General features: G+C 41.5%; 2 protein-coding genes across 6 annotated transcripts in view; both read right to left on the bottom strand.

The window, feature by feature from the left end:
* Positions 1-7: 7 nt before the first annotated feature.
* On the bottom strand, positions 8-20464 carry slc7a9 (solute carrier family 7 member 9). Of its 4 annotated transcripts, none has more exons than XM_072718368.1 (14): positions 20126-20464; positions 11571-11636; positions 10863-11092; positions 9459-9606; positions 8917-9159; positions 7269-7394; positions 6787-6886; positions 5489-5533; positions 5246-5369; positions 4988-5091; positions 4770-4866; positions 4332-4481; positions 3814-3988; positions 8-978 (listed from the first exon to the last, which is right to left on the bottom strand). In XM_072718368.1, the coding sequence occupies exons 3-14, from the start codon at positions 10977-10979 to the stop codon at positions 917-919; spliced, it is 1491 nt and encodes a 496-aa protein (XP_072574469.1). In that variant the 5' UTR covers positions 10980-11092; positions 11571-11636; positions 20126-20464; the 3' UTR covers positions 8-916. The 4 variants fall into 4 exon arrangements, with proteins under 4 accessions (XP_072574469.1, XP_023646164.1, XP_023646165.1 ...); XM_023790396.2 differs by having other exon boundaries at positions 10863-11000; XM_023790397.2 differs by lacking the exon at positions 11571-11636 and having other exon boundaries at positions 10863-11000.
* Positions 20465-20563: 99 nt separating this feature from the next.
* cep89 (centrosomal protein 89) overlaps positions 20564-27996 on the bottom strand; it is a 78768-nt gene continuing 71335 nt past the window's right edge. For both annotated transcript variants that reach the window (XM_023845592.2, XM_023845593.2), the window contains exon 20: positions 20564-26045. In XM_023845592.2, the coding sequence (XP_023701360.2) occupies positions 25730-26045 (316 nt within the window). In that variant the 3' untranslated portion in view covers positions 20564-25729. The remainder of the gene's footprint in view (positions 26046-27996) is intronic.

The following is a 27996-nucleotide window of genomic DNA, read 5'->3' as shown; positions in this document are numbered from 1 at the left end:
CAAGGAACATGGTCCAAAATATAATTAATTATAAATCAACATGCCCAATTTTAGGAAATTACAAATGTTTAATATTCCCATTGCCAGTAACACAGTGACCAGTCAAACTGGATGACAAGTTTTAAAACTGAATAATTAAACACATAATGTAACAGATGGCTTTATGCCTCCCCTTTCAAGAAAAAACCACCCTGAACATCCCCGATAACAAAGGCATTCTAGTACAACTCGTACCCTTGTTAAATAATTTTTATCAAAATAATACATGTGAGCCTCAGTTATTAAATCTGTAGCATTTCTTAGTGCTGACTGAGAAACACCAGAAAGAATTACTTTAAAAGAAGCCAAGAAACATCAAAAGGTATAAATATATTTCTATCACCACATCAAAATGATACACTATGAATTATGAACGGTCTGTTAATCAAGTCATATGTTGCAGTTCAACAGCTTCCCCTTATGTCATAACCCAGATGAATAAATGACAGAAAACAGATCCCTGAATTAAAAAAGACAGAAGAAAAAAATACAGTGTAATATTCACTACACAGGCTAATAAAACTAATTGTATTTACTGTACATTAGCTATGCATTAATGTAAGGGATGAAATGAATTATCAGTTATTTGTAAGTAAATTTATATTAGTAAGATTTCAGTCCAACAATATTAAGCATCTCTGATTCAGCAGCTATGTATGATTATCATTCTCTCATTTCCTCTGTCATCGTGTGACTTTCTGCAGTCCATAACGAGAGGTGTGGTTCACATGCTTTATGAAATTCTTTCAACAGCTTGACTGAAGCACGTATATGTACATGAATTGCGAAAAGATCCTTTCTTGTAGAAGTTCCTTGGCCATTTCTACTTGCCTTCCTGTCACTGTAATTACAAATGTCTGTCTACACTTTTCCCACCTCATTCAGTCTTTTCTGGTGGAACTACTTCCATTAGTAGTTGAAGGTACTTGGTAACGGGTCCTGTAGAGGGAAAGGTTTTTAGGTTAATGGTGCTAACATTTAAGCTAAACACTGGTTCAAATGACAATAAACTTGCAGTTTAAAACCTTTGGTAACATTAACAGCACCTTCATAATGCATTCATTATGCAATCATAGAACACTGAGTGGACCTTTATAATGCATTCATTATGCAATCATAGAACACTGAGTGGACCATCATCATGTATTTATAATACATTTATAGAACATTCATAAGCAGTATGTCAGTATACCTTAAAAGTCATAAAAACATTGCATTCATAATACTGCTAATGAACAAGGCATGACAACTGTAATATACATTAATAACAAACATTATAATCATATAATCATAATGTTTGCTATTAATGTGTATTAAAGCTGTTAAGATATGTTATGATAGTACAGTATACTTACATGCTGCTTATGAATGTTCTATGAATCATAGCTGTCAAGTCTCCCGTTTTGGCTGGGGAACTACCGTATTTTACCCCTCTTTCCCGCCGTCCTCCCACATTAGTATTTTCCCGTAAATCTCCCGTATTATAATATAATTAAAAACAAATTCCTCTGCCTCTCCAAACTGAACTGTCAGTAGCCTCGCGAGAACTGCCACCTGCTGTAGCCTGCAGGTCATTTACAACATTAACCAGGTCATAAATGCGGAGGTTAAAATGACAATGCTGTGTGCGAAGAACACCGTTACTTTCACCTTCTGTGACGACTTCAACAAGGATACAAAGTCTGCAACAAATCTGTATAATAAGTCATTAGTGAATGCCAGAGAGCCACATGCGTGAACATGAGAAATTAAAAGAAAATGTGTAATGAAAATAGAATGTAAATGACAAGTGGTTATTTTAGATTTCTTCTACACCTGTCTTAAAATGTAAGGGATACAGGAGCTTGGTTGGGGTGGTGGGGCGTTTCGCGGCGGGTGCTGGAAAATTTACCTTATTTTCAAATCCAAAACTTGACAGGTATGCTATGAATGCATTACCAATGCATTATGAAGGGGGACTGAATGTTCTATGAATGCATTACCAATGCATTATGAAGGGGGATTGAATGTTTTATGAATGCATTATAAAGGAGTTAATGTAATGCGTTACCAATCCGTCTAACTAAGCAATTAAAAAAATATTTTAGTTTTTTTACATATATTTTTCCTAGAAAATGGTTCCTAGAACTGTTGTAGACTCTTTTCTGTTACTCTTAATAATGCTTACATGGTCTATATCATTACACTGGTCTATGTATTTACATATTTCTACATTTTACAAAAAACATTTCCAATACCACATTTAGGTATTCTTAAGAGAACACACTCATCAACATAAACACTAACCTTTGAGTTTAGGAGAATCAAAATGAATTCAAAATTCAGAAAATTAAAATGAGTGTCAATTAACAAAAGAATATCAGAATTTTCATTCAGGTAATTACTATTATCAGTTTTATTGGAGTAATTTAGTAATATTGCTTGGCAGTATCTCCAATAAGTTGATAGCCACCAGAGGTTTGTGCTTTTTGTCCTTCTACAAAAAGAAATGTCAGTGTTCTCACAGAGACATTATAAAACAAGGAACACTGAATCTTATGTTTGTGAACAGCAAATGCTCTGCAAAGATAAAATAGCTCTAAGTGTCCTCCCTGATATGGATTATCTGCTCAGCCTAAGTTAAAAAATAATTACATGTGCATTTTTTATATATATTCTCTGCTCCTATTGGCATTGACCAGCAGAACATTTGCTTTAGTGATAGTTGTATCCATAAGTTTTTAGTTTGCTTATTATTTCAGCTGAGTATTTCAGACTATTCAGATCTGTTACTTAATCCTACTGTCTGACAGCACAGGCAAGTGAGTGTTCAGCTAATGACAGGACAATGACGGAGTATTTAGAGGCGCAATGTGTAGGATGACTGGACAATAGGCGCTTTCACACCAAAGTTCTGGAACCTGGTCCCGGTTTGGCTGTCTCAACCAAGGACTTTTGTAACTTTTGTGTGTCACTTGCACGCCGCGCAACAGGAACTGGGACCGTTACATTAAATAATCATGGAAGACGCAAAAAGTTCGTAGGTTAAACTTCACACATAGTTTCATGTGAAACTACACTGCTACACACCAAAACAATGGAAGATAAGTCAGTAGTTAACAAATAACAAAGTAGTTATTTGTTAGTTATTGGGGAGATTTGTTGTGATCAAAATGGGACGCAGTCTTTTATTTATATTTCACTTAAACAATCTGCTTCATGTTAATTATGTTTCTTATTAAATGTGGTCAGCAGATTGATCTTTCGTTTTCCACAGGATAAAAAATTATGTAACGTTAATAAGCTCTGGCAAATGTCACCGCCAGCACCGGTAATATTAGACAAAAGTAAATTGTTTAGCGATCAAATTTTCTGATACAGAAATATGGAAAAGCAAGCTAAAATGTATTAAGTGATGCATTAAATGTAATTGAAGTACAAAAATAATTCCATCTGCTCAATTTTGCTCCGCGACATCTCTTCTTCCACACTGCGATGTAACTTCCAAGTTTTAGCGGTGGTGCTTGTGGTCAATCACCAGGGTAAAGCAGTAAGCATCTCCCCAGTAGTGCGTGTTTGAACGAAAAGTACCAAGCCTGGAATAGGTACTGAAAAAGGGTTCTGGAACTGCCTACAATTGGGTCGACTTCCTGTGGTGTGAACACGAGAAAAGTTCCTGGTTCCGGAAAAACGTTCTGGTTCAGGAAAAAAGTTCTGGTGGTGTGAAAGTGCCTATTATTCCACCAGAATTCAAACACTAGGAACCTGGTGAGATTTGAGTATTTGAGTACTCACTCATAACTCGTCGGGTCCAGCTCCATTTGTAGTGCACAAATAAGAAGTAAAAGATCAGACCACTAAAAATGAAGATGGCACAGTACAGGTACTCCAGCTCAGGCTGCTCGATGATGGGAGCAAGAACCAAGTAGCAAGACACAAGGAAGACCACTGCTGCAAGAAGAATGGGTACCTGTGCACAGTGCAAGAACAACAAGAACTTTAACCCATGTCTGATTCAGGTAATGCCATTAAAGTGTCTCGCATCAATGAAAAACATGCTTCTGGTGGTGTTTGTTCTACAAATATGTCAGAACCACTTCTGGAACTCCCAATGTTGATAGTAATTTATTGCATATTATGTATTAGGCACTACAGTCTGCAAGAAGCATGAATACGATAATTTACTTGTATTATGTACATGACACAAAAAAAAAACCTAGAAACTTTCTGTTTAAATGGGTCATTTTTCCCAGTAGCGGTTTAATGACATGCAAGACTGGGAGACACTGCACATTTCCTCCTGCCAGACTTGCCTTGACTGGTCTTCTGAGTTCCTTCCTGGTGAAGCGCATGACAATAAGGGCCAGAACCGTTAGACCATAGAAGGTCCACTGGGCGAAGCTGAAGTAGTTGATGAGCATATTAATGTCCGCAGGCATGATGTAAATTATGGACAGGATGCCCTGGAAGATTGACAACAGCATGCTTAGTAATTGTGGTTTAAAACTTAACTGGGGCCTCGTGATCAACCTGGATCAATGAAGACCTCCCCTGTAATTACCACATTTTTTTTTTAATCTAACCAGGTCTTTGACTGTACCAGGAACTAATCTACCATTATTTTCAACAACTTGGGTCTCAATGCATACCTAATCAAGGATCTTTTTTCTCTACCAGGGTCAAGTTGGTGTGATCACATTGAAAGAACAATAAAAAATAGATACCAAGGCAGGTTGGAAGGGAGAACTCACATTAAATATGATGGCGGGAGATGGTGTGCAGTGCCTTAGACTGATGTATGACAGGATCTTGACCATGTGACCTTCACGTCCTGCCACATAGGTCAACCTATACAATGAGATAGCAGGTTGTGAACATTCTCGACCTTGAGTGCATCACATATTGTTCTTGGTCAACCAGATCTAGTCCGCGATTAATCATTACCTCTATCCATGGTAACATCTCTTACCTGCCAGCGGTAAAGCAGCTGCCATTGGCAGCCCCAAAGGTGGAAAAGACCACAAAAAGGGGGACCACCCAGGACACTGGGTAGAGGACCCGATCACCGAACGTCTATGCGCCACAGAAGAAGGCATAAGATGGGACAAGAGTAGAACAGCTTGATTACAGGTACATGATAGACTTTCAAGCACACAAAGATAAGCCTCACAGCTAGTAGCTGTTAATTTGTGGTTATGTACACAAAGGCCTTATCCCTAAGCCTTACCACAGCGACTGCTGGGGACTGCAGCAGTTCTATAGGAGTCATGGCAGTGAAATATGCAATGTTAACAAGGATGTAACAGACAGACACCAGCGGTATCCCAATGATGATGGCCAGGGGTAAGTTTCTTGCAGTACAAGAGAGAAATAATATTCTTTAGTACCATGCAAACTTATAACAGGATGTTGCGGTCAGTCACATTTATGCATGTATTTTTAAATTATGTAATTTGACTGTAAACCTTACCTGTATGGGTTTTTAAGCTCCTCTGTAATAAAGTTGAGCTGATTCCTGTAGAATAAAATGATTCTTGCAGAAACATGTATTTAAAGGCACAATGACAACATAGATAATGTAAAAAATAGAACTGGCACCTGTTGCTCTTATTGTTTTATTCATTGACATTGTTTACAGCAAGTAACTGCTTTGTATGGGAAACATTTTTATTACCTTATCATTATTTTTCTATATCATCGTTGTCCAAAAGAAATCATGTGTCACCAAAATTCCATTATTTCAGGAACATGAAAAAATACATTTTCTCACAGTCTATGTTAGAAAATGAACTTAAAGCAAAGTAATGAGACAGCCTTCGCGCCCCAAATAGAAACCGATCTTTACACAGCTGTCAGTGAACAGTGTAACGATTTGAATGGACTTACATGGATTGTTGTCGATGAAGCAAATACTATATGTCATTGTCAAAAAGATACATACTAATCTCGCTATATATTCACAATTATATTTTAGTCAGCTATATAGCTATCAATATTAAGTTGTTTAAATAAGTATGAATAGTTCAGTAACACTTCACTTGAGGGGGCACAAGTAACATACCTGTAGTATCCACTATTGAGTACTACTCAAGTAAAAATGATGAACAAACATAGTAATGATGAACGAACATGATATCAGTACATAACTACCAGTTTATGGTTAATTAATTCATTAAGTAAGAGTGTACTACTACATTATTTGTGCCCCCTCAAGTAAAGTGTTATCAAATAATCCATAAAAATGACCATCATGAATGCAAAGGTTAACAAGTACTAACATATATACTAGTTTCATAGAACATTGCTTCATTGGCCAAACATTATCAGTAGTCAGAGGGTAATGGCCATATTCCATCTATAGTAAAAGGTTACAAAAAGTGGACATACGCGGTTTTCATCAGACAGTGATGATATCCTGGTTGAATTGCTGTCTCATATAATTTGATTACAGAAACTGATTATGACTGTTAAATAGTGTTATCGACTGTGACTATGGGACATTAGAAGAGGGTGGACGCTTCCAGGATTCATTGGCCTCAGTGGGTTTTACGATGTCTTCACATTATTTGCAAATATTCAGCTGAAACTCTAAATGGTATCTCAATGTTTCCCAACCCGGTCCTTGGGGACCCCCCCTGCTGGGAATTGGGAGGGAGCAAAAATATGGACTGTCTGGGGTCCCCGAAGACCCGGGTTGGGAAACATTGCTCTAAGCAACGGTCATGACTTTTGATAAAAATGTATGATGAAACTATGATGAAAGCTTACCAGCCATCATAGGCCCACAGGCCGTTGTAGAACGCCAAACCAATGGTGCCGAATGAGGGGGATGCACCTTCAAAGGCATTCGTCAGATTTTCTGTATTTCCTGCAACAAGAAACGATTGAAGTAAGACAGTCTCAGTCACCTGGGAATATCAGCTCCATTAAAAGATCTTAGGGATGTTCTATGTCATGCCAGTTGTCTTAGGTCACAGACATAGCATATTAGAATAACAGCCAAAAGAGAAATCTTAGATCTGAAACAAAACCACTCCTGTGACTCATGAGCAGAGGTGGAGATTTCAGGTCCAGAGAGTACAAATCCAGTCCAAGATTTTGTTTGAAGTTGAGCATAAAGAGTCACAGTCACAGAGTACTCAACTGGTTGGTTGAAACAAAATCTTGGACTGGATTTGTACTCTCTGGACCTGAAATCTCCACCAGACAGATACAAGGACATAAATCTCATTATCCAGCACAAAGGGTACCTTGTGCAAGCAGCACCATCCCAGCTATCACGATGATCAGGATGATGAGGAGCTTCGCTACTGTGAAGAAGATCTGCACATAGCTAGCCAGCTTGACGCTCAGACTGTTTACCAAGGTGATCAGCACTGGGGAGGAAATCCAAGTAAAGAGCATGCAATAGAGTATAGGTCTGTCATACACACAGACATTGTACATACAGTATATTGCATACTGTAGCTGTCCTACAGTATCAGTGAAGTGTGTATACAGTGTAACTTGACATTTAATAACAAAGGTTTGTTTCTTGAACTGAGTCAAGTTCATTTCCTAGAGAAGCAGCAGCAATCTTTCGCATTTCCATGGCAACTGCTCACCAGTGCCGTGCTCTTCAGTTAACAAATCCAAGCTGTAGTTTGCCTCTCACAAAGGGACATTGACCTTCTATCACGTGTAACTGTTTTCCTGTAATAAAGTCATTTGTTCGGCTCGGTCCACCCTTCCAGAGCCTCTGTCACCATTCACAGCACAACCTAGTGTTTGTAGGCTTATAGAAAACAGTGGTTCATTGTTCACTCTAATTACTGGAAATGAAACTAACTGAACACCGTTATGTCTGATTATTCATCTTACAACCTCTTATCTAGTCCAGGATATGATGACCCTGAAATCTATCCTAGCAAGCAGAGAGCACCAAGGCAGGAGAGATCCACAGATGGGAAAGACACACTAAAAGCCTTTCAGAGACACCATTTCATCTTTCTTTAGACTGGAGGAGTCCAGAAAGGAAACAGGAGCAACACTGGTTGAAAAAGACAAACAAAAACACATCGAGAACAAGGTGAGGATTCAAGCCTGCAGCTTGTGTGCTGGTGACTAAGGCATAATGCCAACTCAATTAATTATTCCAATTATTCCATATCTATTTCTGAGATCTTTTGGTGACACACAGTGATGTATGTCTTCGCATGATATTATAGTACGCCATTGAAGGAGTGAGAGGATCCAAAGGCACCAGTGTAATTTCAGTCTCTGTGAGTGTATCTTTGGCAGATTGCCTACAGTAAGGCATCATATAAACATATAAAACATTTAAACATTTAAATTAAATGAGTAGGACAATTAATATTATATGTTAAGTATAGTATAGTATTCCATAGTATAGTATAGTATAGTATAGTACAGTACAGTATAGTATAGTAACCACATTACCACACCATTAAAGTGTGATCACTACAGTGTGTGATGAAGGTTCAAATCATGTCAAAGCTGTAGTTTGCTAACCTGCTGACAATCAGTAACCCTCTGCACTTACTTAACAACCCACTTCTACTGGCGTCTAAGATTTATCGCAGCAGACTAAACAGGGACAGAAGACAATATACAACACCTGGAAATCCCCATCAATTACTGTCACTGTCTGCTACGTTTGGTATTTACACCCATGAATAATTAAAACACTTCTGTGCAGGATCTGCTTGGAGGTAAACAATCACAGAGCAAAGTATGCACACCCTTTGTACATTTGTTTTTTTCCAAAGCAACCACAAACAAACAAGCAATTCAAATTAAATGTACCATGAACTGAAGCATCAATCTTTCTTCAATAAATGATGTTCAGCCAGTATCCTGTGATTTATGTTTCCTACAGTTTCTCCTGGATTCACTTACAAATGCTGGCAGCTGCCTGACACTTTATAATGACTGCTGGCGGGGGGCATCCTGGGTAGAAGGGCACGGCGGCGTACTCGGCGAAGCTGAGCGCGATGATGGCAAAGGATGAAGGCTTCAGGACTATCACTGTGGTCCACGAGTAGAGGAAGGCCACAAGTGAGCCAAAGCCCTCCATTAAATATGGATATTCCCCCCCAGACTTGGTGATCATAGTTCCGAGTTCTGCGTAGCACAGAGCACCTGAGAAGCGGAAGACACAAACACAAACATACATACATGACCCAGTTAATCCACCGAACACTACGCACTTGGGTTTAGCAATCTGAAAGCATATTTGAAGCATTAACGTCTAAGTGATCCAGCACAAATCTTATGGGGCTCATTCTTATGTTCATTATTCACTTAGAGAAATGAGTGGCGATCTGTGGTCATTCATAAGGTGGCGTGATATCTACTGGTATCTGCGTTGGTACAGAGACATGCTGAAGGGTTTGTTTTTTTAGGGCTGCTGTGTGTGTGGTTGAGCCCGGTTTACTCACCAAGTGTTGCCAGAACTCCACAGGCAGCCCATACGGAGAGGCACGGCCCAACGGCACCCGTGCCGGACAGCACTGCCTTCGGGGAGATGAAGATCCCTGAGCCTATCATTGTCCCGACGATGAGGCATATCCCACTGAACAGCCCCACCTGTCACACAAAGGCATGGCTTTATTTAAACTCCCAGTGAATTGACTCAATCTCTCTATACCAGTAACCAAAAAGTTAGCAATATTGTTAGCTTGTCTCAAATAAAGCTCCAGAAATTATTCTTGTAGAGCACTTTCACTCATACCAATGCCAAAAACATAAGAAATAATCAGCAATAATCAGGTATGAAGATCTTCCATCCAGAGCCATTCAGGCTGTCTGTATGGGCACCCTGTGGGCCGGGTTGCCTCTTCGGAATTCCAGGTATGAAGATCTTCCATCCAGAGCCATTCAGGCTGTCTGTATGGGCACCCTGTGGGCCGGGTTGCCTCCTCGGAATTCCAGGTATGAAGATCTTCCATCCAGAGCCATTCAGGCTGTCTGTATGGGCACCCTGTGGGCCGGGTTGCCTCCTCGGAATTCCAGGTATGAAGATCTTCCATCCAGAGCCATTCAGGCTGTCTGTATGGGCACCCTGTGGGCCGGGTTGCCTCCTCGGAATTCCAGGCTTTTTGGTTCAAATTTGATCCCAGCTCTGAGTACACAGCCTACATCATGTCCGCATGTATTTGTTGGTTTATCCCATGTACTTTGGAATTATTGCAACATCAATAGTGTAGTAAATTTAAATGCCACCTCATTCAGTATGCAATCCACAATAAATCTTTACTGGAATATGCACTGGTTAATTGAAAGCATGGATGCAGCCATAGAGGGTTTTATACTTCTCTCTTGTTTGCATGAGTAAATAAACAAAAAAACTTAATTGGAACTTCAAAGGAACTATCTCTTGGTTCAGTTTTTGGACATTACAGAGTTACCAATTCTCTCTCTCTGTTTCATACACATTCACAGGATGCTTGAGAATAATTACTTAGGAAAGGACCTGCCACAGATCCTCATTTTAATGTAACTAACTCCTAAAAAAGTGTTGGCACTTTAAAAGTGATGTTTCCTGCCCTCCATCCATTCATTTCTATGGGAAAAACCAAAATCCAAAAATGATGACTTTAACCCTTTAACCCCTACCCAGCCCAAACCTTAACCATAAGTAACCAAACAAATTACAAGACTTTTGGCAGTTCTAGTTGTTTGATTGCATTCACAGATCTTTATGAAATTGAATCTGCCCTTTATAGGAACCGGAAAACACTTGGTCCCCACAATGTAATGTATATCAGACCCCTCCCCCCCCCACAAACACACACACACACCCACACACACAAACAAGCTCTCATCCCCACCTAAACACTCACATCCTTCTGTAGAGCTGCAGCCTTCACTTGATCCCCCCCGTATTGAGCCTGGGCGGGCCCATCTGGGTCCGTGCTGCTGTTGGGAGTTTCCCTGGTCCTCTTGGTGGTGTCACTCATATTTCCCTGATGGTCTCCTCACTAAAATGGAGGGACGTAACATGAGGGACGTTTCTGCACTCTCAGGAGCTCCAGGGATATCAGTAGCCAGAGCCACATGGAAGGTTTTCGCCCTGTAACCATTTATGTATGATTTAACCCAGATCTCTAGTCACTTTAAATACTGATATACTTTACATCTCAAAACAAACATGACGAGACACTTTATTACTAAGAGTTTAATTAGTTATTATTTATTTAACTGTTTGCAGCAACATAGTTATATAATTTTCTAGTGATAAATTCAAGTGATGGTCTGCCTGGGTAATTTAATACCCTGTGGATCCACAGATTTGTGTCTGTACGTCCTGAAGCGAAATGCTGGTGACTATAGCTGTCTCTCCTGTCCCATTTTGTGGGGCCCTCTTCCCACCTCTCTCTTGTGATCAACAGCTGGCAGGAAGCACTGCTTTGAAATATGTAAACATTTAAAGAGTCCTGAGCACAAGACTAAAACTGACTATCTGTGAAGCTGCTAATTTCATTCCTGAGCATATTCTTTTTCCAACAGAAATCCACGCTCCCCCATTAATTTCACAATTGGTTACTTACGCAGTTGGGATCACGTCGACCCCGTGCCTATCCCAAGATGTGTCAGTATGCTGTGCTGCAGAAGAGCTGCTTCCATTCCAGCAACCAGCCAAACAACGGAATTAATAATCAACCCTGCTCGTAACTCAAGTGGGTTAACAATTGATCTTTCACACATTTTATGGAAATTACTGCTGCGCTCAAAAGTATTTCTTAAGCTGTAGTAAACAGCCATTTCTTATCACATGACTATATTTTAGATACGGTGTTTTTGTTTTGACCTCTTCAGATGCAGTAGCCCTACTTTTGTATTTACAGTAAAATAACAAAACAATCACTACAGAAGTACAATTATACTAGTTATTATATCAAAAAAGAGCAAGCACAACACTCAAAAATTGTTAAATCCGTTGAAATTGTAAAATACTATCAAATATCTGAATTCTTGTTATGCTACAATATTGATGTCCATAATTAATATCCAAGCTCTTAACGGGTCTACAAATTGAAGCCTAATTAATCAATACCTTCCATGAATATATGTTAAATTTATCTCCTGTGCATTCAAACGTAAATGTTTTATATAAAATAAATCACTGCTTTGTAATACAATTTGCTGTTGATCATTTATCTATGGTTTATTGAAGAGTAAGATAGTTGACAGTACTGAGATGCTATGGAATATTATTTAGCACTATACAACGTAGAATATAATCATTATGATATTATGAAAAAGCATGCCAAATACCCATGATGTAATCATTACAATGTAATCAGTATAATGTAATCAACACAATGTAATCAATTGAGTATATTTGCACCTCGTGTTAGCCTAAGAGTTTCTGTTAGCTACTTTATGTTAGCCCTGAATGTATGAATATCCACCTTTATTAGTATTATACCTTATCACTACGTTGAAGGACAAATATATTATCAACCCTCTAGTTAGCCAATGTGCAACAAGCTGAAGCTGCAAAGTTTTGCTACTGAAGGAAGGGATTCATCTGAGTTCACCAAAAGTTCATGGCTGAGTATTTTAAAAAAACCAAGTGGAGATGGGTCGCACCACCATTATGTTTGGTCGAGGGACCAAACAGTAAAAGAAATGATTGACAAACTTATCACCTAGGGTTGTGGATTAAGGGAAAAAACAATGATTGTGAATGGTTGAAGGAATGATGATGCTCAAGTGACGAGATATTGTTAAATGATAAGAACTTGTATAAAAATTGGTGTAAAACAGTATTGGACACACTTGCAAGTGTCTGGCCTTGGTTGTAACCTCATTGTTGCAATAAAGACTGAATTTGGATCTACACAAGCAGCTTCTGACTTCTGATGTGTCTGCCTGAGGGTCACTCTAGTTACCTACACAGGATTGTGAATTATCAGGTATGTGCCTAACCAAGATGTATATTGCAGCAGAGGAGTAGGTATACTGTCAGGACCTCGGGGCACGGTACAAGCAGAAAAGGAAGGTGACAATCCACTTGCGGCGCCACAAGACAGCAGGGGTTTTATTACAGGGACTGAGAACACTGGAAACACTACAAACACACGAGGGGTCAAAATTATAAAGGGGTACAAAGTAAACTAATAGAACCAAAAAGACCTACAAGGGGGAATCTGGTAACACAGAGAACAAGCAGGGAAGCAAACATAGAACACAGCAAATCAGAATAATCACCATCAGGGAAGCAAACATAGAACACAGCAAATTAGAATAATCACCATCAGGGAAGCAAACATAGAACACAGCAAATCAGAATAATCACCATCAGGGAAGCAAACAGAACACAGCAAATCAGAATAATCACCATCAGGGAAGCAAACATAGAACACAGCAAATCAGAATAATCACCATCAGGGAAGCAAACATAGAACACAGCAAATCAGAATAATCACCATCAGGGAAGCAAACATAGAACACAGCAAATCAGAATAATCACCATCAGGGAAGCAAACATAGAACACAGCAAATCAGAATAATCACCATCAGGGAAGCAAACATAGAACACAGCAAATCAGAATAATCACCATCAGGGAAGCAAACATAGAACACAGCAAATCAGAATAATCATCATCAGGGAAGCAAACATAAAACACAGCAAATCAGAACAATCATCATTAGGGAAGCAAACATAGAACACAGCAAATCAGAACAATCATCATTAGGGAAGCAAACATAGAACACAGCAAATCAGAATAATCATCATTAGGGAATCAGGAAAACACAGACAATAACTCCACAGGGAATAGAGCAGAATCTTAAATACAGAGGGTTAGCAAGATAACGCAGGACAGGTGAGATGATCCTGCTCACGAAAGGCTTGGACAGTCGTGTGATGACATTGACACTAAACTGTCAGCGTGACATTTTTTCCAGACATTACTTCTACCTAAATATTACTCTGCTCCCTCTGGCTATCAGAATTGCCCTGTTCTCATGTGTAAGAGCCATAATTTGAGAAACGTAAAGGTCTCCATTATGGATAATTCATGAATTGTCTGTGTGTGTGTGTGTCTGTGTGTTTCACATTTCTTTATATTCACAGTATTACTGAACTTATGTTCTAATGTTATTTTCATCAAGAAATATATCATACTTTAAGATAAAACAAGATCTAATCCTGGGTATGTTTTTTTCATAACAATAAGTAAACATAATGGATCCATAATGGATCCTGGTAATAAAACAGCCAGACAGTGTGCTTGACTTTCAGTCTGCTTATCACATAAGGATTTGCTCGTATGCCCATCGATGCCGCTCTCCCCCAACCCCCGTTAATGGCCCCATCCTCATGGCCTGTCTAAAGCACGCTATATCTCTCATAATTATAAGCTGTTAAAATGACCCCCTCAAATGTGTAACATATCCCAGCAATGACCTGAGGTACCACTCTGTTAAGCACAGTATGATTATCTGACATCAGCTTCAACCAGCCTCAACCATTATATTTTGAAGATAACCTTATTCTTAGGTCTATTGCAAGACAAGATACAATTTAAGGCTTAAAATTCCATTCCATACATCTAACCATAAAAGCCATAAATCTCCGATGGCAGGGCTTCTCAATGTCAACAGGTTCACCACATCACATGTATACATTTATACATTAACACACACTGCTGTATCATCCAAAGTGGTTCACAGTTAAGCGGCCAAGGTGAAGATCCACCAAAGAAAAACTTTACCTGGCCGGAACGTCCTCCGCAGAGACACCCAGCACACGTCTCAGATGTGTCCTGCTGTGCTGCTGAGCGGCGGGTCTCTAACCCCTCAGAGGTAGACATACCAAAGGTGCTCTGAAAGAGGCTGCTCTGCTATTGGAGAGTGGGTGTGGGTGGAACCCCACCAGAGACAAGTGGACACAACTCACCCACACAATAGGCCTTTGTCGGGGATATCTGACACCTTCTGTAGCGGGCGACCCAGATAAATCAGGGGTAAGGGAGGTACTCTGCCGCAGTTACCAGAGTAGGTAGATAGAGATCTCGACATGTCTGAGAATTCATCGCAGTGCCCCCCCAATCAGATCCCTGAGTGGCACGCCCCACTGGCAGTGTTGATTCTCCTCCAGTGTTACAACATTCTGCATGGCCAATCCAAACATGGCGCTTTCTTGCTCTTTATCTATAATCAAGAGACAGCTGGGCTCTAATATTACAGTTTTTCTCGATTGCTAAAACACTATAACCAATCTTTTGAACTAAAATTTCAAAACCATAATGCTATTTTTCAAAAAGCACACCCATTTCCCTGAACTATAAACACTATTCCCCTGCTTTAACACATGAGTCAGATTTGGTGAACTGTTACTGCAAAACTCTACACACAAATGTCTAAATTTTTCAGTGCTTACACCATGTGGTCATTTAGAAAGCACTAGCATTCAATAATGTTAACTTAAGTCAGCAGAGTTTAAGCTCAGTTAGCACACAATTAACCAAGTGGAAACACTAGGAGTCAAAATATATCACACACCAATCAGAAACTTTGATGGATAGATAAAAGGGCCAAAGTCAGCTCATTCAGGTTTGAAACAATGGATCCAAAGAGATGCAAAGGAGGAGGTTGAGGAAGAGAAGTAGAAGGAGGTCCAGGACATCAGGGAGGACGAGGTGGAGGAGGAGGTGGAGGAACATAATTGGCCATCGGGCTATTGTAAATGTCCCTAGTCAGCGTGGAGGGAATGTCACTATGTGCGCAGCCATCAGCCAACGAGGGGGACTCCACCGCCATGCCATTCTAGGACCCTATAACACTATGCTTCTCCTTGCTTTTCTTGATGGTCTAAGACAACATATGTTCCAGCTGGACTACAGGGAACCAACACAGCCAGAGCAGCCTCACTACGTTGTTGTAGTGAGGCTGGATAACATCAGCTTCCATCGCGCTGCTCTGGTTCATGACTGGTTTACCAATAACCCAAGGTTTTCTAACATCTTTCTGCCTGCATACTCTCCCTTTCTAAACCCGATAGAGGAGTTATTTTCAGCATGGCGGTGGAAAGTGTACGACAGAACCTTATGTCCGTGTTCACCTCCTCCAGGCCATGGAAGAAGCCTGCCTAGACATATCAGTAGATGCATGCCAGGGGTGGATCAGGCATGCATGAGGATTTTACCCCCGCTGCCTGGCTAGGGCCAATATAACCTGTGATGTAGATGAGATTCTCTGGCCTGATCCAGACCAAAGACAGGATGCTGAGGTGGAATAATGTTTTTGGTGTGTGTTGTACTGTATAGTACATGAATAAAAATGTGTCACTGTATATACATTGGTTGCGTCTTTTGTGTTCATCATGTGAAAAGATTTTTGAGGGGAAGAACCACAAGCAACATAACTTGCCAGTTTTGGCAATATTGTTTTTAATTTATTGCACCAATGTGTAAGACTATGTTGTAGTGTGTGTGTTTTGAGGCCTTGTGTGTGATGTCTGTGGGCAAAGTTTGGTTTTTCAGCAACAGTGAATGGTTTTGAGTGTAGAGCTTCATTTTGACCTGAAAATACGATGTTTGGGAAATTGGGTGAGACGTTATGGATTTGTGTTTACTGTTTTGAGAATATGAGGCATAGTTTCAAGAAGTGTGTTTAAGCAATCGAGAAAAACTGTAAACCCGATAGAGGAGTTATTTTCGGCATGGCGGTGGAAAGTGTACGACAGAACCTTATGTCCGTGTTCACCTCCTCCAGGCCATAGAAGAAGCCTGCCTAGACATATCAGTAGATGCATGCCAGGGGTGGATCAGGCATGCATGAGGATTTTACCCCCGCTGCCTGGCTAGGGCCAATATAGCCTGTGATGTGGATGAGATTCTCTGGCCTGACCCAGACCAAAGACAGGATGCTGAGGTGGAATAATGTTTTTGGTGTGTGTTGTACTGTATAGTACATGAATAAAAATGTGTCACTGTATATACATTGGTTGCGTCTTTTGTGTTCATCGTGTGAAAAGATTTTTGAGGGGAAGAACCACAAGCAACATAACTTGCCAGTTTTGGCAATATTGTTTTTAATTTATTGTACCAATGTGTAAGACTATGTTGTAGTGTGTGTGTTTTTGAGGCCTTGTGTGTGATGTCTGTGGGCAAAGTTTGGTTTTTCAGCAACAGTGAATGGTTTTGAGTGTAGAGCTTCATTTTGACCTGAAAATACGATGTCTGGGAAATTGGGTGAGACGTTATGGATTTGTGTTTACTGTTTTGAGAATATGAGGCATAGTTTCAAGAAGTGTGTTTAAGCAATCGAGAAAAACTGTAAACCGGTTGAAAAGCATATCAACATAGCCATATTACAACATCTTTATTATCATTGTACATGTACAATGAAACTACGTGTTGAACTTCTTCCTCCAGTCACAGGTGCTATATAGACTTCCTGAAATGACAGCCCAGTGCTTAAAGACACAGACCTGTACACTGAAGATTCAAAAGGGGAGGTTCTGTTGTACCCTTCAGCACATGACTTCCTACAAGTTAATCACCAATGAAAAAATGGGCAAGAAATATGAATATCATCAAGTATCAGCTAATTAAACATAGGTAGAGGTGTGTTGTCGCCTATGGCTTACTCACTGGGGGCTTTGGGTGGGGATGTAAGTTCCTGCCTGTGTTCGTTTCCTCAGTGATTCATTGTATATGGTTGTGTAGGTTGTGTTGGTGTAGGTTGTGTAGGTGAAGGTTGTGTTGGTGTAGGTTGTGTTGGTGTAGGTTGTGTAGGTGTAGGTTGTGTTGGTGTAGGTTGTGTAGGTGTAGGTTGTGTAGGTGAAGGTTGTGTTGGTGTAGGTTGTGTAGGTGAAGGTTGTGTTGGTGTAGGTTGTGTTGGTGTAGGTTGTGTTGGTGTAGGTCGTGTAGGTGTAGGTTGTGTAGGTGTAGGTTGTGTAGGTGTAGGTTGTGTAGGTGTAGGTTGTGTTGGTGTAGGTTGTGTAGGTGTAGGTTGTGTAGGTGTAGGTCGTGTTGGTGTAGGTTGTGTAGGTGTAGGTTGTGTAGGTGAAGGTTGTGTTGGTGTAGGTTGTGTAGGTGTAGGTTGTGTTGGTGTAGGTTGTGTAGGTGTAGGTTGTGTAGGTGTAGGTTGTGTAGGTACAATGTTACTTGCCTGCTCTCGCCCCCACAGTGTCGCCTTGTTCCCTAATCTTGTTTCCTTTTGGTTTCTGCTTGTTAGTCCTTGTTAGTTCTATTTCCTGGTTGTGTCAGTATTGGTTTATTAACTTAGTATTTTTCTCTATTCATGACTGCTCGCATTCTATTTGGTTTTGTTGTGTGGTTTATTTTGTTATTAAACCCCTTGTGATCTTGGGGCCACCAGTGGATCGTCACTCTCTTCCTGCCCACAAGACGCCATGCTGTGACAGCAAATTCATTTAAACAAGTTGTCGTATCTATAGGCAGACAGACTGACCACAGTTAAGATGGACATCAGTCATATTAATTAATACTTATTGCCTTGGGTCCATATTTAGGACCTGGTGGATTGATAAAAATTATATGGGAACAACCCAGGATGGGGCGCCAATCTATTGCTGGGCACACAAACCATTTATGCCTATAGGGAATCTGGAAATTCAAATTAAACTTAGCATGTTTTTGGACAGTGGGGGTAAACCAGAGAACTCAGTGAAAAGCCCAAGACAACACAGGGAGACGCCTGATCCCCAGAGCATTCACTTCAAGCATACATGGATGGCTGAAGCACATGCAGTCATACCACCCAGCTCGAACCCAATCTGAGCAGGCCTGCCAGTCTGTGGGCACAGTGCCTGCTCTGTCCATCCACCCAGCTCTAACCCGATCTGAGCAGGCCTGCCAGTCTGTGGACACAGTGCCTGCTCTGTCCATCCACCCAGTTCTAACCCGATCTGAGCAGGCCTGCCAGTCTGTGGGCACAGTGCCTGCTCTGTCCATCCACCCAGCTCTAACCCGATCTGAGCAGGCCTGCCAGTCTGTGGACACAGTGCCTGCTCTGTCCATCCACTCAGCTCTAACCCGATCTGAGCAGGCCTGCCAGTCTGTGGGCACAGTGCCTGCTCTGTCCATCCACTCAGCTCTAACCCGATCTGAGCAGGCCTGCCAGTCTGTGGGCACAGTGCCTGCTCTGTCCATCCACTCAGCTCTAACCCGATCTGAGCAGGCCTGCCAGTCTGTGGGCACAGTGCCTCCTCTGCCCATCCACCCAGCTCTAACCCGATCTGAGCAGGCCTGCCAGTCTGTGGGCACAGTGCCTGCTCTGTCCATCCACTCAGCTCTAACTCGATCTGAGCAGGCCTGCCAGTCTGTGGGCACAGTGCCTGCTCTGTCCATCCACTCAGCGTACCCCGAGCAAACCAGCAGGTCCCAGGCCACTTGTTAAAATGAACTTGCACAAGGTTGTACTATTTTAGACGAAACAGAAAAATATGATGCATCGCTTGACTGAAAATAACAGATCGCTGGCGTTACTGTGATGACCTCCTCAAGAAGCAAAATTGTAAAGGTTACGAAACAGATTCACTGGAAACACTATGTGTTAGTTTAAATGTACCAGATTCTGATTTGTTATACATAGTTATTCATTGCAGAGGATACCGCTTCTATACATTTATGTGTATTTTGAAAATTACACATCGTGGTACTTCAAAGCATTCAACCACTCGAATTTCTTTAACGCTTTTCCGTTTGATTGCAGGAATTTACTTATTTAATCAATTGCTTTATTTGAAAGTCATTTGAACAGTGATATTTAATCAATATTTGTTCATTTCGGTGATTTCACTGATGTCTTGGTTTAGTATATACAGAATTTGTGTCAATGCATTCAGGTAAAAAATGTCAATATAAATATGCTATTTAGTACAATTGCCATTACTGACTAATCATCAAAATTAAAGTAAAGAATGATTTGGCTGTCTAAACGGCGTTATCCTTGGTCATCACATGATTATTTTATCCTGGGCACACTTGTACAGTAAGTTAGTGAGAGTGCACTTTAAAAAAGATACAACCTTCTACTTTTTTGCAGAGCAGTAATTTTTACCCGCATAAAAACTACGTATTTCGTGTTTTGCCGCATAGAGGAATAAAGCAGTTATTTTACTTACCAAAGTCTGGAATTTTACGGGACAAGTCGCAAGTGGGTATTTGCCGCGGAGCGGAGTGGGATGGCGACCCGTTAGCCTGCGTGGGCTGTAACTATCCACACTGCGACCGTGCGCGCTGCTCCGGGCTGCGCTGAGGCAGTCGAGGTAATGATTAATCTGTACTTTCCGAAGGCTATGTCATACACGTTTATTTAAATGGTATATAGCCTTGCATTATATGTCTGTACTTTGAAGAAGAGCAATTAAGAACGATGAAAATGAGTTGGAAACAGAATAATTTAAGATTTCCTATAAATAACTACAGACTCGCGGCTGGCTTGAGAAGGTCTGGTTATCACCCAGAAAGAGCAGGAGTGTGGAAAGAGAGGTCTGATGAAATTATACGAGATAAATGGGCGTGTTAAATATCATTCATCTTCGTTTTATTTATGCCAAACCTTTTCAGAACAACAAACAGAGGGGAGTACAAGTGATTCGTTTATGCGAGTAACTCATTTACACGTAAGAGTTAAATATTTCAACTTATCAAATTCTTGACAGTATTGGCAACAAGGAAACCGTGCAATTGTATCATATAAACATAGAGGGCAATGTTTCAGCTCGATTATGACCCTAACATGCGGCCCATCGTCATGGCAAAGAGCCTCTAAATGTACCTCTCTGCATCACAAATGAACACAAAGAGAACAGAACTTTATTGACATTTAAGTGGCCATTTCCAGTTTTGCAAAATTGATAATGGGTATTTGGAATATTTTTTGACTCAATAAACCGTTTTAACTTTACTGTATGTCTTGATTATTGTTGCCATTATTCTGTAGATATGGCTGGAATAGTGGAACCGTGGACATTAAATTCTCCCAGAGCTCATTCACATTTAGTAGGCTTAAAATAACAGGGTTTTATATCATAATAACCAAAATGATCAGACTGTTTACACATTTAGGCTACCTGATGGAAATTGTGCAGAACTTAAATTTCACCCAATAGTGGCCCTCACGAAAGGAAATCCTCTCTACTTCAAATTTCTAATTTACTGAACACTACAAACTGTACAGAAAGATCTTTGAAAGCATTGCACGCACTATACTGCATATAAACACATATAAGTGTGGTAACATTTGAGGGCTGGACAGTTTTACTGCTTTTTTGTTAAATATTTCTCAATCAATCAAAGCCTTCCGTGTTAAATGATTTTATGACACAGCGTTCCTTTCATTTAACCCATAAACATATTTCTAAGAAATCTTGCGGCTTCACAAGTGACATATCATTGTCAATTATGTCCATCTATGTCAATTTAAGCCCTTCATTACTGTACAGCTCAAGGCGAGGAAACCCAGTATGTTCAAACAATGTTTGGAGACTCTAATCCGACACCACGGGTAAGACCTGCTGCCCGGGCGTAAACCAATTTATACGACTGCATCTCCCTCTACAGGTATTCACTGTAAACTGCAGTTTCAATAAACTCATAATTACACAATGGCTCATTATAAATCGAACATTCCTTGGCACCATGCAGGTGGCACGTAGAGCACCTTACACTTGTTTGGCAGCAGGAACATGCTAACAGGTTAGCGTGAAGGATAAAGGCTAAAATGTATGTGTGTTCTTCACTCGCATTTGATCTCCTGCCGTTGTTCAAGCATGTTTGTGCCGTTAGCTTGCAGACACAAGAAAAGCAAGGAAAAGAAATATAGATCATCATTAACCAACAAATAACCGAGTTCACCATTAGGAAACACATCTCACCACTTCAGCTAGGCCTATAGCTCAGGTTATATTACGGTGAATGGCAGCATAACCTTATCGCATTAACATTTAATAAACAATAATAAAATTCCAATCAGTTTAGAAAACATTACCCACAGTTCTAGGGAACTACTGTGTTTCACTATTACAGTAAATATCCCATTATTAACCGTATCTTAGTTTCATTTCATATTGTTCAATGGGCATCTGTGTTTGGGGGGCGGGGGATGTTGAACTGCCTCAGTAAATCCACAGTTGTATAAATGGGAGATCGTGTAATATAAAATCTACCTTGTCAATAATTGAAGACGGTCACTAGATGTCACTGTTGCGTCTTCGATGTTCCCAGAAAGACCAGCGAAATTCAGCTTGTAATGTTTCTCATTACAACAGCCCATCCCCACCCTTGTTTTTGTCAGAATTATAGCAGGGCTGCCTTCATCCAGATGAGGTTACCATGGCTGCAGAGCTAACATGAAAAAAAGCTAATTGCACAGAAACTGCACCACATGGCAGGTATTTGCTTTTCGCTTTGCAGAATGCAACACATCTTCTCCTTCGTGGTTAAACGTGATGTCTGGATCATGTCATTTTATATGTGCTGGATTTGAGCTTGGGGTTCAAGCCCGGTTTGAGTAACATATGCAAATGTTTGCCTTTGCATGGAATTCTGGTTCATTGGCTCTGTCCTTCTTGGCCAGGGATGTGGACATCTATCTGTGTCTCCGTCTCTCTTTCACACACACACACGCAGGAACTCAAAGGTCACCACTGTCCTCATGTTTTTAAAATGATCAGTTTGCCATTTCAGTTTCCTCCTGTGCAGAATGAGACAGAGCCATGCAATCCGGGGAATTCAGAAACAGGTCATAAGTTTATTCTTGGGGGGTCTTTTGAGGGGTGCATGATCATCCATGGTGAATGGGGGGTGCATCAAAAAAGATGTTTGACTAAAAAATGTAGGGACATCACTCATGCTTTGGTGAAAAATGAAGTCTTGGTGAATATATTATCCCTCTCATAGAAAAGGACATTTATTAATTAAAGTTTTCCCTAAACCAAAAGCATTGACAGTTTATATACACCACCCATGAATATACACCCCTGCCCATAATCTTCTCTTTCCCTCTTCAGACTGGGCTCTTATGCTGCATTTCCTCCATAACTATGTAAATTGAGGAAAACCATTTATTAAAGTCAGTGAAGGATTCCGGCAGAAAAATGCGAAATGCTGCATATTTACTTCATCGGCACACCGACCTAAAATGTTTCCTTTATGTCTTTCTTCATTCATCCATTTTTAAATAAATAAAAAAAAAAACCAAAAAGCAAAATGTGTAAGAAAGCACTATCAAACTACTTAGGAGCTTTGAGATGTTATATAATATGGAGGATCCACAGGGAACACTATCCATGAAAGCAATACCCTGAATCAATACAAAGGTACTACTTCAGCGAACCCCCCCGTATCAGAGCTCCTTGGACAATGATGGATCTCCACTCTTTAAAACAGGACCTCGGGCATCCGTAAGTATGGGAGCCCATGAGCGGATGAGGTGGCAGAGCAGCAGGGGGCTATCGGGGGCGCCCTCTGTTGTTTTACATATTTCCGCTTTACCCTTTTCTCAGTCATTATGTCACCACAGGGGGCTCTGCTGTCTGTGACTGGAACCCCTGCGGGTTTCATAATCAGTCCCACGTTTTGTTATCAGTAACTGTATTATGCAGGAAAGACGGCAGATCTTCAGCGGAGAGAAAGCTGCTCTCACGGAAGAGATCAGCGCTCTTAACAGAGATTTTGGTGGCAATACCCTCTGTGTGTTATGTTCTGTGCAGGAGGTAGAGCTTGTCGCAGTGAGCAGGAGGTAGAGCTTGTCGCAGTGAGCAGGAGGTAGAGCTTGTCGCAGTGAGCCTCTCACCTCACGTGGCCCGACTTGGTCTGAAGCCACTGCGCTTTGCTGAATGCCACACTGAGCAACCCAGCAGCAGGTCGTGTCAAACGGCACACTCTGATCCAGGACGGCAGAATCCGACCTGAACATCAGAGAACAGTAACCCCAAGTGCACTACCCTAAATCTGCAGTAAGGATCCCGTTTGAGCTTCTAGAAGGGTAGAGGAAATGAAAGATAGCAGGAATCAGATCCTCAAACAGGACAAAGAGATAGAGTAACGTAAATGAGCGTAACATTAACCTTGCGGGAGGTGAATATTTATTTAGAATGATAGGACGAGCTGGAGCTGTAGCACTGAAATGTCACACAGCAGCCAGCGGCTTGGCTGTTTCATGTGAATACACACACATGCATATGTAGTCTGTTTTTCTCCCAGAATGCTTTGCGCCGAATCCACAGGTAACATGAGGCGGGGGGAAGGTGAGGAGCCAGGTTCTTTGTGTAAGACTTCCCAGATGTGTGTGCACTTTGAAGCATGTATCTCTCCAGAGGGAGAGCTCTGCTGAAAGCATAACATTCACCTGCCTGTGAAGCATCAGCTTTCCCTGTACTGGGGACGAAGCTGTTGGTTCAGACCTACAGGTAGGATTATCTTTAGGCTCCAACCTGAAGTAAATGCGCTCATCCAACCTATTTACGTTCACTAAGGAGCAGCTGATTGGAGGATAAATCGCCGCCTTAGATCAAGGAAACGATGATCTGAAACTCCTGGCCTGTCATCAAGCCATTCCTCCGGAATTTCCCCAGGCCTCAGGGGACGGTGAGGCAGCAGTACTCCCAGGCTGACTCTTCACAGCTCCTGGGCTCTGCCCCAGGCCAATGGATTGCATCTTCGCATTTTGACCATGAGCAACTTCTTGTGCCTCATGGGATGGGAACACAGAGAGGGGTCTGGAGTCGAGCCTCAACAACCTGTAGCAGCAGCTGGACCAGAATAAGTGGCTAGAAGAAGATTGGCTGGTAGGATCTCTGATCTGATCTCTGATCTGATCTCTGCTTCTGTGCCAATCTGACAGGACCAGTGACCAAACTCTGCACGACAGCCATGCTTTCCCCTCGTGGCTCTTCATTCCATTTGATGAAGCCTGCAGGATGACTGCCAGCGCCCACAGTGTAAGAGGTGTGTGCTGAGCTGTGATGAGTGTTGACGGGGGAAACACAATGAGGATTAATTACTAATTCAAAATCCCTCAAAAACTGGGTGGGGTGGACCAAAGAGAGTGAGGTAATCAGTATGTACTCAAAAGATAACCAATAAACTTGAAATGTAGCAGTGAGTAATTAAAAGCCCGATACTGTTCATTTGCAGTGAAATATAAAATGATAAACTGGTTCTCCATTGCAATGTGTTCGGGTTCCCCTCCCTTGCTTAGTCATGGCTTTTGTAAATGTGTTTGTGGCACTTATTACTTCACATGCTTTCTGTCATCGTGCTTCTTGCATCACTGTGCGTTTTGATCCAGTGCTGCACAAAACAGTCATTCTTGTTTTCTGAGGCAGAAACCTGTACTGTAGTCTTTTTGGACAAAATCATGCACCTGAGGAATGAATGGAAGTGTGAAATGTCCTTGGTTTTCTCAGACACCTTTACATTTATAAGGTCAAGCTTGATCTTCACTTCGTCAGTCTACCGTGTGACCAGTGTGGGACAGCTACTCCTCTGACATAATCCTTTTTAATCACCTCACTTGAAACCTGGCTTCTCTTCAATTTGGAAAATAGTCTTCAACTAGACTAAAAGGAAAGCTTAGCATTTGTGATGGTACTGCAGTTAATAATGCACTTAAAGCATGTCATATAGAGTGTGATGTTGTTGTAGTTGCTGTCTTGCCATTCCACCTGAAAAGTCTGGAATTGTGTTCTGGAAAGGAGCTGGAATCTAGTGCAAAAGGAAGCTTATGAATAGAAATCCAGGCAATTCTTCTCTCCCTCATCGGATGACTGGTTGTGTGGGTGGTCCGAGTCGGACTCAAACATAGGGCTGCGTTGAAGCAGGGGTTTGGTCCTGCCTTGGCCTGAAGCAGCGAGTGGTAGGTCAGTACTCCGGGAAGTCCGGCCTGGGAGTGGCCCTTCCGTGAAGTTCAGCATCGTAGCCTCTGCAGGGGTGGGCATCCGCTCAGCCCAGGACAGTGACTGGAACAGAGCCTCTTTGATGCGCTGGTTCTCCTTGGATGTGGCTTCCCAAACAGTCTCCAGCTCACCTTCCATTTCCCTGGAGAAAGTAAGATCACATGTGAGAGATGACCGTGTCACTATGATCTTTTCAAACCCACAAAAACCTAGGTGTTCTTGGCACCGTTTAGAGGGAGGTCATACACCCGCAGCTACTCTCAGCCCATACTGTATGCAGTACAGACAAACACCCCCATACTCATCTCTGGATCTTGTTTCCTTAGTGTGGAATGGTCTGCCTACTGCTGAAAATCGCAGAAACTGGCAGTCAGATAAATGATCTGTCCCATCAACCCTAAATACACATTGCAGAGCCCAGAGCCACAGCAGGGACGGAGTGTACACTGTGACAGGCTTTTCTGTAATTTGCCATAAATAAGCCACAGTGACTGCCACCATCTTATCAAGTGTGCTTGTTAGCCACTGCTGTAATCCACTGCTAATTGCTCACGGAGTAAACATCACAAGGGCACATCTTTTCGAAAGTGTGCTTGTGAGTAATCATCATAATCTGTAGGAAATCAACAATGTGAGAGCCACAAGTAGAGTGGGCCGTAACTGCTACGCTCCTGCCTGGTTCCACCTGTTGCTGCTAGGATTCTGCAGATGGCACCAATGTGAGTTACACTGTAGTCTCAGTGATCTGCAGAGCTACACTACTGTGGTTCAGTTACACAACCTTCAATGCCAGAGATAATTAACCATATGGATGTTTATTATCAACATCATCAATCACCCTCAAATTAACATATTCCTTTAAAAATGTCAATATTTTTACAGCTCTTTCCATGAGCCTTGGAGTTGGTCCTTGAAAGTGAGAGAAGTAACATTAATGAGGTCTGAACACATTCTGAGAACTATGCAAGGGCGTAACTTTGGCTGGAACACTGAGGGGGTCGAGGTCTCCACCCATTACTGGGGAAACATGATTATTGGGGGGGTTATATTGGCTGGATCTGATTATTGGGGGGGTCATGACCCCCCTAACCCCCCCAGAAATTACGCCCATGGCCCTATGCCTACTGAAGCAAGGACAGAGCTGAGCTAACGGCTAATGAGTAGCATCAGCCAGTCCAGCTGCTCCTTTCAGCCCAAGCCGAAAGTCGGCCGAAGTCGGGGGTGGGAGAGGCTCCGTTGATTAGTGACTGTGTGTAGGGAGAGACTCCGTTGATTAGTGACTGTGTGTAGGGAGAGTCTCCGTTGATTAGTGACTGTGTGTAGGGAGAGACTCCGTTGATTAGTGACTGTGTGTAGGGAGAGACTCCGTTGATTAGTGACTGTGTGTAGGGAGAGACTCCGTTGATTAGTGACTGTGTGTAGGGAGAGACTCCGTTGATTAGTGACTGTGTGTAGGGAGAGACTCCGTTGATTAGTGACTGTGTGTAGGGAGAGGCTCCGTTGATTAGTGACTGTGTGTAGGGAGAGGCTCCGTTGATTAGTGACTGTGTGTAGGGAGAGACTCCGTTGATTAGTGACTGTGTGTAGGGAGAGACTCCGTTGATTAGTGACTGTGTGTAGGGAGAGACTCCGTTGATTAGTGACTGTGTGTAGGGAGAGACTCCGTTGATTAGTGACTGTGTGTAGGGAGAGACTCCGTTGATTAGTGACTGTGTGTAGGGAGAGACTCCGTTGATTAGTGACTGTGTGTAGGGTTAACTGATGAGATATGGTCCACTGATCAATTCTATTGAATTGTTATGTCGGTGGATAAAACTGTTGATAATTATGATAATTGCACATTACAAGACAATATTAAGAGTATTGTTATGTGTATTTATTGTGTAGTTATTCGCATTTTCTTTACAATAACCATATTAGTTTTTCTAGTCTTTAAAAACCTTTGCAGTTAAGATGGCTTCCATGTCATGTGTATAGTAAAGCGTATTGACAGGTGTGTGGGTATGAAGATTTCTTTTAATTGGATTGGTCAGATCAGTTGTGGGGGAATGGGCAAAAATCCAGACCAAGATTTTGTGTTCAACCAAGCAGTT

This window comes from Paramormyrops kingsleyae, chromosome 11, assembly GCF_048594095.1.
Source record: "Paramormyrops kingsleyae isolate MSU_618 chromosome 11, PKINGS_0.4, whole genome shotgun sequence".
Classification (NCBI taxonomy): Eukaryota; Metazoa; Chordata; class Actinopteri; order Osteoglossiformes; family Mormyridae; genus Paramormyrops; species Paramormyrops kingsleyae.
Note: the sequence above shows the minus strand (reverse complement) of the source record. Positions and strands in the feature narration are given on the sequence as shown.

Coding starts and splice junctions, on each gene's coding strand:
- slc7a9 (XM_072718368.1), bottom strand. CDS start 10,979: ATGAGTGACACCACCAAGAGGACCAGGGAAACTCCCAACAGCAGCACG. Junction 5,534..6,786: donor CTGTGGGCCTATGATGGCTG/GTAAGCTTTCAT, acceptor TTTATTCTACAG/GAATCAGCTCAACTTTATTA. Junction 4,482..4,769: donor CTCCCGCCATCATATTTAAT/GTGAGTTCTCCC, acceptor TCAATCTTCCAG/GGCATCCTGTCCATAATTTA.